Below are 14,797 nucleotides of genomic sequence, written 5' to 3' on the forward strand. Positions count from 1 at the left end.
CCTCACCCTGAAAACTACTCATTAAGAAACAGCAATCTCAATAAAATACCCCAAGGCTCTTGAAAACTCTGCCCACAAAAATCAGAAGTCACCCATCTTTCTCTTCAAAGATGCTTTTACAACCCTTCTTTCTCGCAATGTACTGATTGCTTGAAGCTCCTTTAGGCAGCCTCACTCCCGTAGGCACACCAATGCGGATACAAACTCTTCAATTTCCCAATCATAGTTCTTCTTATCAAATCCCTTTTCTTTCTTACCCTCTAGCTTTTATCAGAAGATCAAGTTCACCTCCCACCCTTAAAATAACACAAAGTTTGATTTTATTGGTTTATTGTTTATGCTCTCCTTATCTTTACCAGTGCTAACTCCATTTCTAGTGCTGTTATGCCATGGCCATGTTATATACCTCATCCATAGCTTACTGCAGTCTTGGCACCCTCACCATTAATGCACATTGTAAAGCAGGACAATTGAAACATGACTGGCTCCCTCTTGGAAGCTAGTGTCCAATGCATCACTTACCAATCAGGTATTTGAAAGCCACGTTTGCACCGGTGCCAGTAACAGCAATTTTGCTGAACATGGGGAAGGACACGCTGTAATGCTTTCTGGCAAAGTCCTCAATCTCCTTGTTGCTTCCAGGCTCTTGTTGGCCAAACTGATTACATGGGAATGCCAGCACGTTGAAATGAGAGGGGCCCAGCTCTCTCTGTAACTGCTGTAAGGCCTTGTAGTGTTCATCTGTAAAGCCACACTCACTGGCCACGTTAACCACCAATGACACCTAGAGATCAAAGGGACAGTAAAACTATTGAGAATTATTGCACTTTTGCATAGATTAAACAAGCATTGACAAAACCAATAGGTGTGGCTACGTTATAGGTGAAGATGCATCTTCATTGATCGGTGAATGTATTTGTGTAGATGGGTGAGGAGGCTAATGTGCGAGTGAGTCAACAGTTAATTGGAGGTGTTAATGATTGCATTGCTAAATGGAGGAATGAATAAATGAGTGCATGATCAGGTGTGGATAAGAGCAGCAACCCCCACAGCATGTTTTCCCCCCAGTGCAAGGGTGCAAACAGCAGTACCAGTGCCTGGCTCAAGGGAAGCATCACTCCAAGTGTAGTTGCCTGTGATGTGGGTCCCTGGTCAGACCACTCAGTTTGTGAGGTTGAGGAATGCCTCTCATTAAGCTTGGCTTCTCCATGGTGCACCTCAGAGAGCCGAATAGGGGGTGAAACTAGCAATAAGTCACCACCTCTGTAATGTCGCCCCCTGTTTTTCACTGATCAAGCAGGGGGTCGAAACAGCAGGCCATGCTTGTGTGTTCTGAGTAGTCTTTCCAAATACAAAGGCATTTTTCGGTTTTAGTTCCTGAAAACTGTAAGACATTAAAGGAGGGTTTAGACTCCTACTCTTTTTTCGCACCCGCCCTCAGCCATGTACTGTTGTGTCACCCTGTTCTTCCCTTGTTTTATCACCATGACGTTTTCTTCATGTCGCGATGTCATGGAATGTGAGGAAACAGCGTTTGTGAAAAACTGTTTTAGAGCCTCCAAAACCCTGGCTGCAGTCCAAGTGAGGAACAGAACCCATGTCACCTAGAATAGCTACACTCCCTTCAACAGACTAACACTGTGAAACATGGCCGCAAAGCTCCTGCTGCTTATTCACGGTAAGACCCCACATCACACCGACCAGCCACAAGAAACACAATGGCATTCACTCTTAATGTATTACAGGCATGTGACTGGCGGGGGGAATAACTCAGGTTCCACCTATTCCGAAAGTGAAACCAAGTTGGTCTTACTGGTAGCCACACGATTTTATTACAAGACAGGAGGCTCATCTTATGCTATTCTTTTCATGCTTTATTTTAACAGCAGCCAAGAACCAGAGTCCCTGGGCAAAAAACTACTAAACTGCATCACAATGGGGTCCTCCAATCACACGAGGAGCCCTATAATAACTATCTTGACTGAGAGCAACAAGCCCTCTTTTCTTGCTTCTAGCAGTCAAGATAAGTACACTGCTCGCCTTTTTATGTATTCTGTGTATGGTGTGATAGTGTGTTTGGTGTATTTCTAGATATACTAACCTTTATTGGGTACCCGTTCCTGTGGGCATTTGTATTGTACTGTATTCGGTTTGTCCCTTGTAGTTTAATTTTAGCGCGCTCCTGTGCGCATTTTCGCGCTGACAGGCCATCTGTCAGAACGTTCGGTAAACGTTCTGACAGACGCGCCTGAAACAACGGCATTCTCTTCATTCCTGTCTCCCGGCAGCTGCTGCTTGAAGTGCGCTTCCTTCACGCTCGGTTGGATTTACGAGCGTTTAATTTCATTTCCTTTCGCCTCACTGAACGACTTCAGCGTGTTTAGTTTCAACACGCTTGACTGCTCATTATTGATTTTCTTCAAACACTGGCTCGGCTCTAACACGCTGTTACTATTTTTAACGCGTTTTTTTTTTTTTTTTCTCTTGAGGTTAGCGATACATTTCCTCATATCCCCAGTCAGCCCCTTTGTCCAGTTAACCCTTTCCATGTATTTCTTTACTTTCAACTCGATTTTTCCCCTATTTTTTTTCCCCATATTATTAAATTTAAATTCTTCTTCTTCCCAACATGTTAGAGGACGATCAAACCCAGTCCATTAAGGACAATTTAAAATCCTTTATTAAGGATTCAGTCCAACACGCTGTATCGGTGTCTATGTTGGACGTTTCAAAAAATTTAGAGGCCTCTATTTCAAAAATGCTTCACGCACCTAGAGGCAATCCTCTTTTGAGAGGAAAGAAACGTGTGTCCTATTCTAAGGACAGTTCTAAAGGCGTTTCTCAAAAATTTGGGCCTTCAACCCGAGAGGCGAAATCTTCGGGTCTCCCCTCTTCCCCACTTAATATCCTTCATTTACGGGACACGGACAGTGATGGGGATGAAGATGTCTTACAAGACAATATAGATGACGATTATTTTGATGGGCCTCCGGAGAAAAGGCGAAAAATTTCTCCTCATGAGTACTCCCCTCACTTAGTGCCCGAGGACCTGGTGGACCCGGTTGGCGAACCTCTGTTCGACCCTAATACCATCCATCATCCCAATTCCTCTGAATGGTTCCCCTCTGATCATGTTTCCGATTACGTCTCCTTTTATCTCCAACATCCCCTGGATAAATCATCCAGAAATAAATTAAAATCCGAATGTCCCAGACCTTCCCTTCCCTGTAAAGTCACAGACACCCCTGCCATTGATCCCAATATGCTCTTTTTTTTCACGAAATTTGGCAAGGACCCCAAGAAGGGAGTTGACCGCGCCTGGTCAAATTGCCAAGATAGGCTCTTAGATTTGGTGGGTCCCCTCACCAGAATATTTGACCTTGCTGAGGATGCCAAGTTGGAGGGCTCTCATGTGGATCCTGATACCCTCTCCAATTGGGCTCAACGAGCAATCTGTATGTTGGGCAACGCCAATTCCTACATTTCCCAGGAACGTCGGAAAAGCCTCCTCCTCAGGATTGATCCAAAACTCAGCACTCTTGCTTCGAAGGAGGAAGGCCTTAATGCTGATGGTCTTCTCTTCGGAGACTCTTTCATTAAGGAATTGGGCAAGTACGTTGCTACTTTTAATTCTCTGGACAAAGCACATTATTCTATGAAGAGAATTTTTTTCCAATCGGTTTTTGGAAGGGCCGGCAAAGGAAGGAGCCGTTTTGCCGGCCGTTTCTCTGCAAGAGGTCAATCCCTCAACAGAGGCTCCTATACCCAGTCTAATCAGCTTGAAGTGTATCAAGGATACAAACTCCAATTCTACCCCCGCAGATTCCGCGGTGGCCGCAACAGGGGTTATAGAGCCAAAGGAGAACAACTTGCAGGTAAGAACTTTCAGTTCTGGCCTTCCTCCAGTAGGAGGCAGACTAGCTTTGTGTTTAAACGCTTGGTTGTCAATAACTTCCGATCCTTGGGTAATCCAAGCCGTCCAAGGCTATTGCATAGAACTTTACCAGACTCCCTTTCAACCCTTTCTTCCTCATCCTCTTCGTTTTTCTCAAGATCAATCTCGCCTCATTCAAGTCGAGATACAAGATTTACTATCAAAGCAAGCGATCGAAGAAGTGCCCTTCGACGCTTGGGGGTTTCTCAGCAAAATCTTTTTAGTTCAAAAGAAAAACAAAAAACACCGCCTGGTCATAAATTTGAAAGAATTCAACAACTTTGTGGTGTATCATCACTTCAAGATGGAAACTATCCTCCATCTAAGGGATATTCTTCTTCACAACGACTGGCTAGTTCGCATAGATCTCCAGGATGCCTACCTCTCGGTACTGATGCATCCTTTATTCAGGAAATTTCTTTAATTCCAGTGGGAGCATTCTTTCTTCCGTTTCAAAACTCTTCCCTTCGGTCTGTCTTCAGCCCTTTGGTGCTTCACCAAGATACTCAAACCAGTGGTAGCCTCTCTCAGAGCTCAAGGGATACGCCTTATTGTCTACCTCGACGATTTCCTATTGATGGCCCAAAACCAGTCTTCCCTAACAACCCATCTAAAAATTTGTCTGGATCTCCTCTCACAGTTGGGATTCCTGATAAACTTCCAAAAGTCATCCCTTATTCCTTCTCAAACCCTCGAATTCTTGGGATTCCTCGTCAACACCGCCGAGTCAATTCTCCAACTTCCCCAGGACAAGGTTTCTTTGATAAAGAAAGAAATTCGTCATGCTCTGTCGCTACCCTGTACTTCCCTCAGGGCTCTAGCTCGCCTTGTAGGCCTCCTTTCCTCTTCCATCCAGTCCATATTTCCAGGCCCTCTTCATTACAGAGCTCTTCAAAGGCTCAAAATCAGACACCTCCAACAGGGTCTGTCATATTCGGATCAAGTGGTTCTCGATGCAGATTCCAGGGAAGAACTCACATGGTGGATGAGTCATTTAGACGCCTGGAACGGGAGAACGATTGTCTCTGCCGCCCCAGATCTTGTCTTAGAGTCAGATGCAAGTCTGACAGGATGGGGCGCAAGATGTGGTCCACACTCGACTGGCGGACCATGGTCTGTTCAGGAGTCGTCAATGCACATAAACTGTTTAGAGATGCTTGCAGGTTCCTTTGCCATCCAATCCTTTACCAAAGACAAAGCAAAATGTTCCATTCTTCTCAGGATGGACAATCTCTCGGCAGTATCTTACATAAACCGTTTGGGCGGGACTCGCTCCAAACCGTTAGCCCTCTTGGCCAAGAGTCTGTGGGAGTTTTGTCTACACAAAAATATTTCAGTAAGGGCAGAATATCTCCCAGGCAATCTCAATGTGGTGGCCGATTGGTTCTCAAGGCACTCCCACGATTCAAGCGATTGGCGACTTCACCCTTCTATATTCAAGCGTCTTTCTTCTATATTCGGCACCATGTTCATAGACCTCTTTGCCTCAAGACTCAACTCCCAGCTTCCCAAATTCTTCAGTTGGAGACCAGATCCCTTAGCATTAGCTACCGACGCTTTTCTCCAACCGTGGCCTCCTTCCCTCCTGTACGCCTTTCCACCCTTCCTTTTTATTGCTCGGGTCCTAGCACATGTCCGACGTCAGGCCTCCTCCCTAGTATTAATTACTCCATTTTGGCAGGCCCAACCCTGGTTTCCGACCCTTTTGGAACTCTCGTCAGATCTTCCAGTTCTCATCCTCCCTTTCCCAGACCTTCTCCTGGATCCCCAGGGACATCCTCACAACCTCATAATGCAGGGTTCTCTATCCCTCATAGCTTGGAGAGTTTCGGGGCTTCCTGGAGAACCCCAGGAATTTCGCAACAGGCTGTCCAATTCATCCAGCAATCTTGGGCTCCGGGCACCTCGAAGGTTTATCGAGCAGCCTGGGCAGTATGGTGCAGCTGGTGTGTGGACAGGGATTCCAATCCCGTTTCAGCGGACGTTACCCTAATCATAAATTTTCTAGCTTCCTTAGCCTCTCAGGGCAAGGCGTATCGCACCGTCAATACATATAGATCAGCAATTTCTTCAGAACACGTCAGAGTGGACGGTAGACCGGTGGGAGAGCATCCCTTAGTTTGCCGCTTATTAAAAGGAATACGTTTTTCCAAACCTCCAAGCCCCAAATATAAGTCTATGTGGGATGTAAATTCCGTCCTTCGTCTTCTTCTTTCTTGGCCCGATAATTCAGAACTTTCGTTAAAATATTTATGTGCAAAAATTACTATGCTCCTCTGTTTGGTCTCTATCAAACGAGTTTCGGATGTTAAAGCTTTGGATGTTTCCTCCTTTCATTTTTCTGCCTTCGGTGTGTGTTTCAATGTGGCTAGACGTACCAAGACTAATTTGTCTTCTGTGCTTTATCCCTTTTTTCCCTCCCAACCTAAGCTGTGCGTGGCTAATTGCTTAAAAACGTACGTTTCACGAACTGCAGATCTCAGGACATCCTCTTCTTCTCAACTGCTGATTTTCCTAGCCTTGGTGTCAGAAAGGCTAGATTTTATTAAAGACAAGGAGGCGAGTATTATCCCGCCGCTTCTAACCCTCCCTGTTCTTTTATTCTAGTTGCCTCAACCGCAACCAACAGCAACGCTACTGTCTGATCAGCTTTCTTCAGCTGGCCCTTCTGGATCTCCTCTTCAACCAGCAGGATCTACACAAGATCATCCTTCCCTCAAGACTTTCGCTTGGGACATACTTTCCGCATTTTTGACTCTTTATAGTCTACTGTTCTTATTTTCGCATCGTTATATTGACTGACTTTCGCAAGAAAAGAGGGCTTGTTGCTCTCAGTCAAGATAGTTATTATAGGGCTCCTCGTGTGATTGGAGGACCCCATTGTGATGCAGTTTAGTAGTTTTTTTCCCCAGGGACTCTGGGATTTATAGTTCTTGGCTGCTGTTAAAATAAAGCATGAAAAGAATAGCATAATACTCGCCTCCTTGTCTTTAATAAAATCTAGCCTTTCTGACACCAAGGCTGGGAAAATCTCAATTGTGACACATGTGCAGGACAGGTGGTACTCTACACCCCGTGGAATAAAATGACACAGTGACTAGTAGAATATACATAAGCATGTCAATAATAGTGACAGCTGACCAACACGAGGTGGCCTCTCACTGGGCAGGATATATACCATCCATTGCAAAAAGCAGATGAAAACAGTTTTGAAAGGTGGCATTCCATGTAGTTGTACTCAAAACTGGTTTCAGCAATCTCTAAACCTTCAGGGAGATCCTTCTAGGCTGTAGAAGTGCTCTCACGCTGCTACTTGTGCATGGATGAGCTCAGAGGAGTGCACCATGCCTCAGCTTAGTGGTGTGCAAGGCCTACTGTGACTTTAGCGCATAGGATGTATACCGACATGAAGCAGCCTCTAAGTGCATGCACCCAATACCCTGTAGCTTTTCCTCTCCTTCACGCAATGTCTATTTCAGCCCTGGGAGTTCAGGGCCGGAGAAGGTGGAGGTGGGATATGCACCACGCACACTCCACATTACTACTTCATACGTGTAGAGCGGGTCACTGCCAGCACCAGAAGAGGCAAGAAACAGAAAAAATGCTTCTTGCCAATTAATTCCCCATTTCCACTTGTAAGTGCAGCAGAGAAATTGGCTACCAGGTGGGAATCCCCTTATCTGAGAGTGCAGCAATGCCATTACCTGAAGTAGTAGACATCTTACCTGATGGGATACCCCGCACATTTGCAGCCTGCTCCCCTGCAGTGCAAGAGCAGCAGTGAGGCACACTGTAACCAAAATGGGCTTCCTATGTCTGCGGCCCGCTCTCCGCGAGCAATGCAGAGCATGGACTCTTTGCCAATGACCAATGTAAGACTGCACAATACTTATGTGGGCTGATCCAAATGTGAAAGACACTTCATGGAAAACATTACTGAAGGCGGGTGACTCAAAGCAACCAATGGCTGAAGGGGGGCAGACACTAAGCCCCTCTCTATGTAGATTATGCAGTAGATGTTGTTGACATAAACTCTGGAAATAGGTAAAACTGCCTGGAGCTAGAGCAATGCTTACATTGTTAGACTATCAATCTCTAGAAAGGCGGGGAGAAAAGTGTTAATACGGTATAATCAAATATTTGCGCTGACTTTTTCAGTTCTTAATTCTTACCATTGATTAAATCAACAGATGTAAAATGATGAGATTAGAAATTGCAGACGAAGAGGAAAGAACACAAATGCACAATGGTGTGTTTGTGGTGTAGCACAGATATTCTATGATTTCAGTTACACCTTCTTGTCAATGTGTTTAGATGCTTAATGCACGTGAAATCCATGATAAAGGAAGTCAAGTTAATCAGTATTTAAATGCGACAGATAATGCGTAAACCCACGTACTGAAGCAGGAATTCGAATATACCTTACAAATAATCGATTGATTACGAACTGTACGGCCTTTGATTTAGAGCTTTAGTGACCACGATGCGATATTCGGATGGATAATAAAGCATAGCCTGCGGAAGTAGAAAACTACATCCTTTCCAGCAGAAGATGAAACAGAGGCGAGGGACGCAAACATACTATCTTTCGAGTACACTGACCTGCAGCTTTCACATCACAGTTAGAAAAAACTCAGAGATTTGTTGTGAATCGACTGTGACCCAGTTTTCCTTCACAGGCATTCCTCCCTGAAGCAGACTTCAGGGTGGACCGTACAACCTGGTGCTAACAGTCTCAAGAAGGATGTCCTACTTGTTGGATTTTAAACGTCTTTAACAACTGCACGACTGGTCAAGTCCCTCAAGGAACTTGACATAATTCTTACCCATCATCTCAGAACTCCAGTGGTCCCTCTTACCGGCCCTCCTCACCCTCAAGCGGTAAAACTGAGCACTCCGCCATGTCTAGTACACAAGATCTAGTGCTCCTTGGGCAAGAGGCCACCCAGGCTCCAAATACGAAAGGGCTGGAAATAGAGGATCTGATTCCAAGTCTTCCTTTGATACGTTCCTATGCGCTCACCTGCCTCTTGCGCCTCTGCCCTACAAGCTGCAAAAACCCTATTTTTCAAAAAGTTAGAACCCAGCAAGCAGGGACGGCTTTAGCACTGGTAGCGCCCTGCGCAACAGACTTTTTTGGCACCCTCCACCCCATGACCACCTCCTCGGATTCACTCGCTACCACCTGGCAAATGTGCCCCTCATCTCTCCATAGCCCCCCTTTCACATTCATTCATTTGTTTTAAAGCGCTTGTAAAGGCTGCTTAACTAATCCACTCAGCTATCCACATAAAATACAGATCTGTTCTTTGCAGCAGGCATATTAACCCTCTACGCTACTTTATGGTGAGTCAAAAGTGCCGACAGACAAAACTCCCATCTCTCTCCCCAGCTGGAACATTAATCACAAGAGGTATCTTGACATTTTAATTGCTTCCTGAAGGCTGGACGCACAAGGAACCTTTCAGCAGATGCTTTTAAAACACAAGTTTCTAAGTTATTGCTAAACATAGCGCCGCCCCTGAGGTCAGAACCCCCTAAATCAGATCAGCACCCCTCGCACCGCCCTAAAGCCGGCCCTGACAGCAACTAATTCCCCTTGCTCTGCCTGCTGCCACACCCACATTCGCCCACTTAGGTCATCCTCTGCTCTAACCCCATATTTCAACAGAGCTGCACTGCTTGGTGCCTAGACTCTGAGTCTATAAGTCCCTTTACAGACACAATTAGGCAAAAGAGGTAAAGCAAAAAGTCATCAATAGTTCAAATATCCAGAGGTACTCCTCCTTTCCTCTAAAATATTCAGTCTTTATTGAGCCTTTATCAAGAATAAAACTGGCTTCATACACTTCCAACAGATACACCCAGCCAACACCTGTTTCAGGGATCACTTCTTCATCCAGGCAGGAACCTTGAGCGCTTTCAATAAATAAAGATTGAATATTGTAGACGAAAAGCGGACTACATATGGCTATATCAACTATTGATGATTATTGCTTTATATCCTGTGGAACATTTATATACAAGACTGCACCGGTGGGATGTTGGTGGTTGGAGGTGGTGGCGCCAGGATATTTATTCCTTTACACCCCGAAGTAGAAACATAATTAGGCAACTGAATACCAATTTAAAATGTCTGAATCGTCAATAAGGGCTTTCTGTTCGGAGACTCGAGGCAAATGTAAAAGGAATGTGAATTCTAAAATGCCAGATGGGTTTCCAGCTCTTAACAGGCACAGACAAATGGAACAGACTTGTCTTTTGTGTAGTACATGCACAAAGAGGCACAGACCAATGGAACAGACTCGTCTTTTGTGTAGTACATGCACAAAGAGAAACAACATTCTAGTAGCCCTTGACAAATATCAAATAAGCATCTACAGATTCAGACGTAAGTCACCTCCAGACATCCGTACACAAGCAGACCACCATAGAGACACAGGCGCACACACAGACCACCAGATACACAGGCACTAAGACCAACGCGCAGCTGTCACTCATACACAAGCACCCAGTGCCACACAACAAACATACAGCAATAGTGCACGAGAGTAGGCTTTCATAAAAGGACTTGGATACAGACAGGTGATTCAGGCTTCACGTACACTTGGGAGTCCAATTCACTGTGTCATTTGCACTCATAAATCAGGTTTTCAAGCGCAAATGGTAGACTCTAAGGCTGCCAGGTATTCACAAATCTTGACCTGGTTTCCCACAATGTTCTATGAGTGCCCACACATTTGTGAGCATTAACAAATTCCACTCTGAGCCTTCCCACCCTTGGATAGTGAGCAAATAAAAAAGGTATTTCTCCATAGGGAAACCCTTCCTGTGAATAAAAAAAAAAAGTGTAACTGCATTTCAGGTCTGCCTTTCCCTTTTGTGGAATTGTACCGATCACACAATTCCACACTGGGATAAGAGCAACAGCAACACAAAATATAAAACACATTGTATTCCCGGTAGTACACAGGAATGCTGCTAACTGCGGAACTTTTAGGTGAGTAACTGGGAATGTTTGTTAATAGGGAAATAAAAAACATCTGCACCTATGCACAACATTACTTTTAGGAGGTGCAGATTTAAGAGTTTCTTTGTGAATTTGAGCTCTAAACTATTGCCTCTCTTCTGAGGAAATAAAACTTCAGATAGAGAAGAGTGGAGCGTTAACGCCCACTGGCCTCTTAATTTCTCAAAAATCACTTTACTGATTTACACCAGATCTAAAAAAATCTTGCTTTCTGAGTAAAGCTCTAGCTTTTGCCAAATTTGTTTGGAATAGGCACACCACGTGCCAACAAAGTGGTAGCAGCTTTGGACCTTGAGGGTGAGCCTGCTAGCCTTTTGGAGCCTGTCTTCCTCCTGCATATCAGAATTTTATATAGAGCATGATCCAAAGAGAAGGTGACTTCTTTTGCACTGCCTAGCATTTGTTTCCAAGCAAAACTAATGAACTGATAGTCTACACGATGTTCCCTGGTATGATCAATATAAAAGCTAAGAGCCCTTTTAGGATCCAACCGAGTGGAGTAAAGAACATCGGGATGGTAATACTTTGGACGACATGAAAAGGAGTCAATATTTTTTTTTTTTTTTTTAAAGAGGCTCGGTTTCCCAGTACCGGTTTATCTGGAAAGAATAGGGATTATGGCAGGTTGACAAAGAGTGGTTAAAGCTCACTCACCCACTGGGCTGATGTTATTGCAATGAAGAAAACATCTTGAAGCTGAGAAGCCCCAATCGACAGCTATATATTGGTTCAAAGGGAGTACAAATTAGGAATGTGAGGACCAAGCTGAGATCCAACTGAGGCATAATGAAAGGAGAGGGTGGAAACTTATGTTGCAAAAATGCATCATAATGGGTGATTCAAACAAAGAAGGATGATCCGGCACCTGCAGGAAGGCTGAAAGAGTCAACATGTATCCTTTATCTGTGCTCAACACATAAAACAGCACTTTGGAAAGTTGCTTGAAGTGGGTTAGTCTGCCGAGTAGTGCACCAAACTTGTCCTACCAACGGGTGTATACTGTTTTGATGGAGCGTCTCAGTGAGAACTCCAAAGTGTAAAATTGCTGACACTGCATGCTTTATGCAATAGGAAAGAGATCAAGCTAAGGTTTTTCTCATTCGCGGAAAAGACCTTGCACCATTTCCAAGTGTAGCTGCCATTCATGATTCACTATATATTGGTGGCTGAGTTAGTCCACCTTGCACCATGTCCAAAATTGCCTCAATGACAGGGAGCCTCAAGGAAGGAGTCAGGTGGGAATTCAACACATTGATAGTGAAATCCAACAAATGTTAAGAGGTTCACTGTAGTTTGGAGATCATTGACAACTGCCTGGCACAAGCCTGCCTTCAGCATCCAGTTGTATAGGTAGGGAAAAACTGGAACCCCCCTAACCTCCAACGATGTGCTGCAACCACTGCCATCACTTTTTTGATTACTCGAGAGGCACTGGTGAGGCCAAAGCAGAACACAGTGCTCCTGCCCCATAAGGACTACAGATAGCTCCAATGTGCCCGCAGGGCAGGAATGTGAAAGTAAGCATCCTGCAGGTCTTATGCTACCGTTCAGTCTCCAGAGTCAAGGGCAAACGAGACCTGGGCCATGGTGAGCATCTTGTATATGTCCTTTTGCAGGAAAGCATTCAGAGGGTGAAAGGCAATGATAAGGCGGAGGTCCCCATCCTTCTTTGGCACCAGAATGTAGGGGAATAGAAGCCAGTGCCCACTTCTGATGCTGGTACCATCTCTGTGGTCCCTTTGACCAAAAAGGCCAGCAGTTCCTGTGCAAGAGGGACAGATAGTCCTCTGTGAGGCATTCTGAGGATGAGAGGGATAAGGCGGGGTAACAAAGAATGGTAGGGTGTAACCCCACTGAACAATTTGCAGATCCCACTTGTCTGAGGTAATTGCTAGCCACACTAACAGAAAATATGATATCCTGTCTTCAACAGAGTGGTTCTGTGCCTTGAAGGGTATACTAAAGAGGTTATGTAGCTGTGGGAGCTGGAGGATGATGGATTCAGTCACTCGCAGCCCCTGCTGGCCACATTGCTCTTGGGTACCAGAACCTCTGACGCAAAAGTGCAAAAGAGTCTGCTGGGCTAGCTGATTAGGTTGCTGACAGTATGGAAACCCCTACAATAGCCACGAAGAGGATGAAACTGCTGGTGTGGTGGGGCAGACAGGCATAAGAAGCGCGTTGTGGCCCTACCATCCTTGAAGCATTCAATGGCTGAATCTGCTTTCTGGCTAAAAAGGACGAGAGCCATCAAAAGGCATGTCCATCAAGGTGGATTGGACATCCCAAATAGACCAGTGGAGGTCATCTAGGTGTATCTCTGAAGAGCCTCGCCGGTGCCTTTTGCCCGGCCAAGGCAATCTGTATTATCCAGCCCACAGTGAATGGTAAACTTTGCTGCATCACCATCATCTTGAATCGCATATGTAAGGGTGGAACGTAAATCGTCAAGCATCACATGTAGAACCTTAGCAACAGAGTACCAAAGGGTATGGTTATAACACCCCAGCAGGCAGCTGGCCTTGACTAAATGTAATGCCAAGCTGGTGGATGTGAACATGAGGTTTCCAAATGTTTTGATGCAATTGGATTCTCTATCCAGTCGAGTGGTAGGGGAAGACATTCGGGTTTATTCTGCTTGTTGTTACCTGTACAACCAGGCTTTCTGGCATTGGGAACTGTGTTATGAGGCTGTGTTGCAGGGCCATGCAACTGCATCATGCTATCTCCCTGTTGGCCGGTGGATTGGAAAAGGCTCTGCCAAAGTCCCAAGAAGAGTGTCTGTGAGAGCTTATATTAATTGGCAGGAGGGATTGTACAAGTTTGACCTTAGTGAAGCACCTCAGTGATGATTATTGTTTTCATCTCCTTGGTTGGCAATTAGACGTCAAGAAACTCAGCCTCCTTTCACCTCACCATTGCAAATTAGGCATTTTAATGTGGCATGGCCAGATGGAGAAACTAGCCCAGTATCTGGAGAAGTATTCATCCACTGGCATTTTGATCTTCATATTAGCTATCATTGGTACAGAGGTGTGCAAACTTACTGCAATGTATCATAAACATCATTATCCAAGTTCATTTCAAATAAAGTATGGAGAACCTTGGCCTTTATGTGAGGTAGAGCAAAATATTGTAGTCTGATGGGTTGCCTAAAGGCTGTGGCAGAGGTGGATTAGGGCCTGGCCATGGTTGAGGTTGAGGTTGAAGCAGAGCCGACTGAGTCGGAAAGCACTACGAGATGCGCTTCGTAATCTGGTGTCAACATTGGCATCAATGTACCACAGTCTGGCATTGGTTTGTGGTACCAAAATAGGATTTGGTACTGACACCGATGCAGGGGCTGTAGCAGGTCCATGCTGTTGCAAAGGACAAATCTGCTAGTGGAGTCCTAAGCAGAGATCCTTGTGGTTCTTTGGTGCCCAAAGGGTGCACTAGAGGGAGCTGGTAGCCTGGCAACGAGCTGTGATACTGAGTCAGGGATTTTTTCGATTTGCTGCAGCATCGTTGACTGCCCAGGAAATTCAGATGGCCTCAGGACAAGAGTCAGAATTGACTCAGAACTGGAACGGCTACAGGAGCGTGATTGGGAGGCACGCTGATACCCGTGTGCATTCTCTGGAGTTCGAGAGGCGGAATGGGGCAAAGTCTCACTAAGACTTCTTATGGATTTTCTTTCATTTACCGAAAGAGTTTGAGAGTGAAGACGATCTGCAGGGTGAATGACTTTGGAACTAGACCTTCCCTTCGACTGGTTACGGCATGCGGTATCGCAAAGTTTAGCGATGTCAAGCTTCACTTCACAGCCCGAACGCCCTTCCAAGCATCAAGGA

The 14,797-nt window shown here is 45.2% G+C and overlaps 1 protein-coding gene across 1 annotated transcript in view; it reads right to left on the reverse strand.

Moving 5' to 3' along the window:
- Window positions 1-14,797, reverse strand: part of GPX7 (glutathione peroxidase 7) — a 105,405-nt gene that overhangs the window by 5,657 nt on the left and 84,951 nt on the right. The window contains exon 2 of the mRNA XM_069232660.1: window positions 523-784. Coding sequence (XP_069088761.1) covers window positions 523-784 — 262 coding nt within the window. The remainder of the gene's footprint in view (window positions 1-522; window positions 785-14,797) is intronic.

This window comes from Pleurodeles waltl, chromosome 4_2 (genome assembly GCF_031143425.1).
Source record: "Pleurodeles waltl isolate 20211129_DDA chromosome 4_2, aPleWal1.hap1.20221129, whole genome shotgun sequence".
Lineage (NCBI taxonomy): Eukaryota > Metazoa > Chordata > Amphibia > Caudata > Salamandridae > Pleurodeles > Pleurodeles waltl.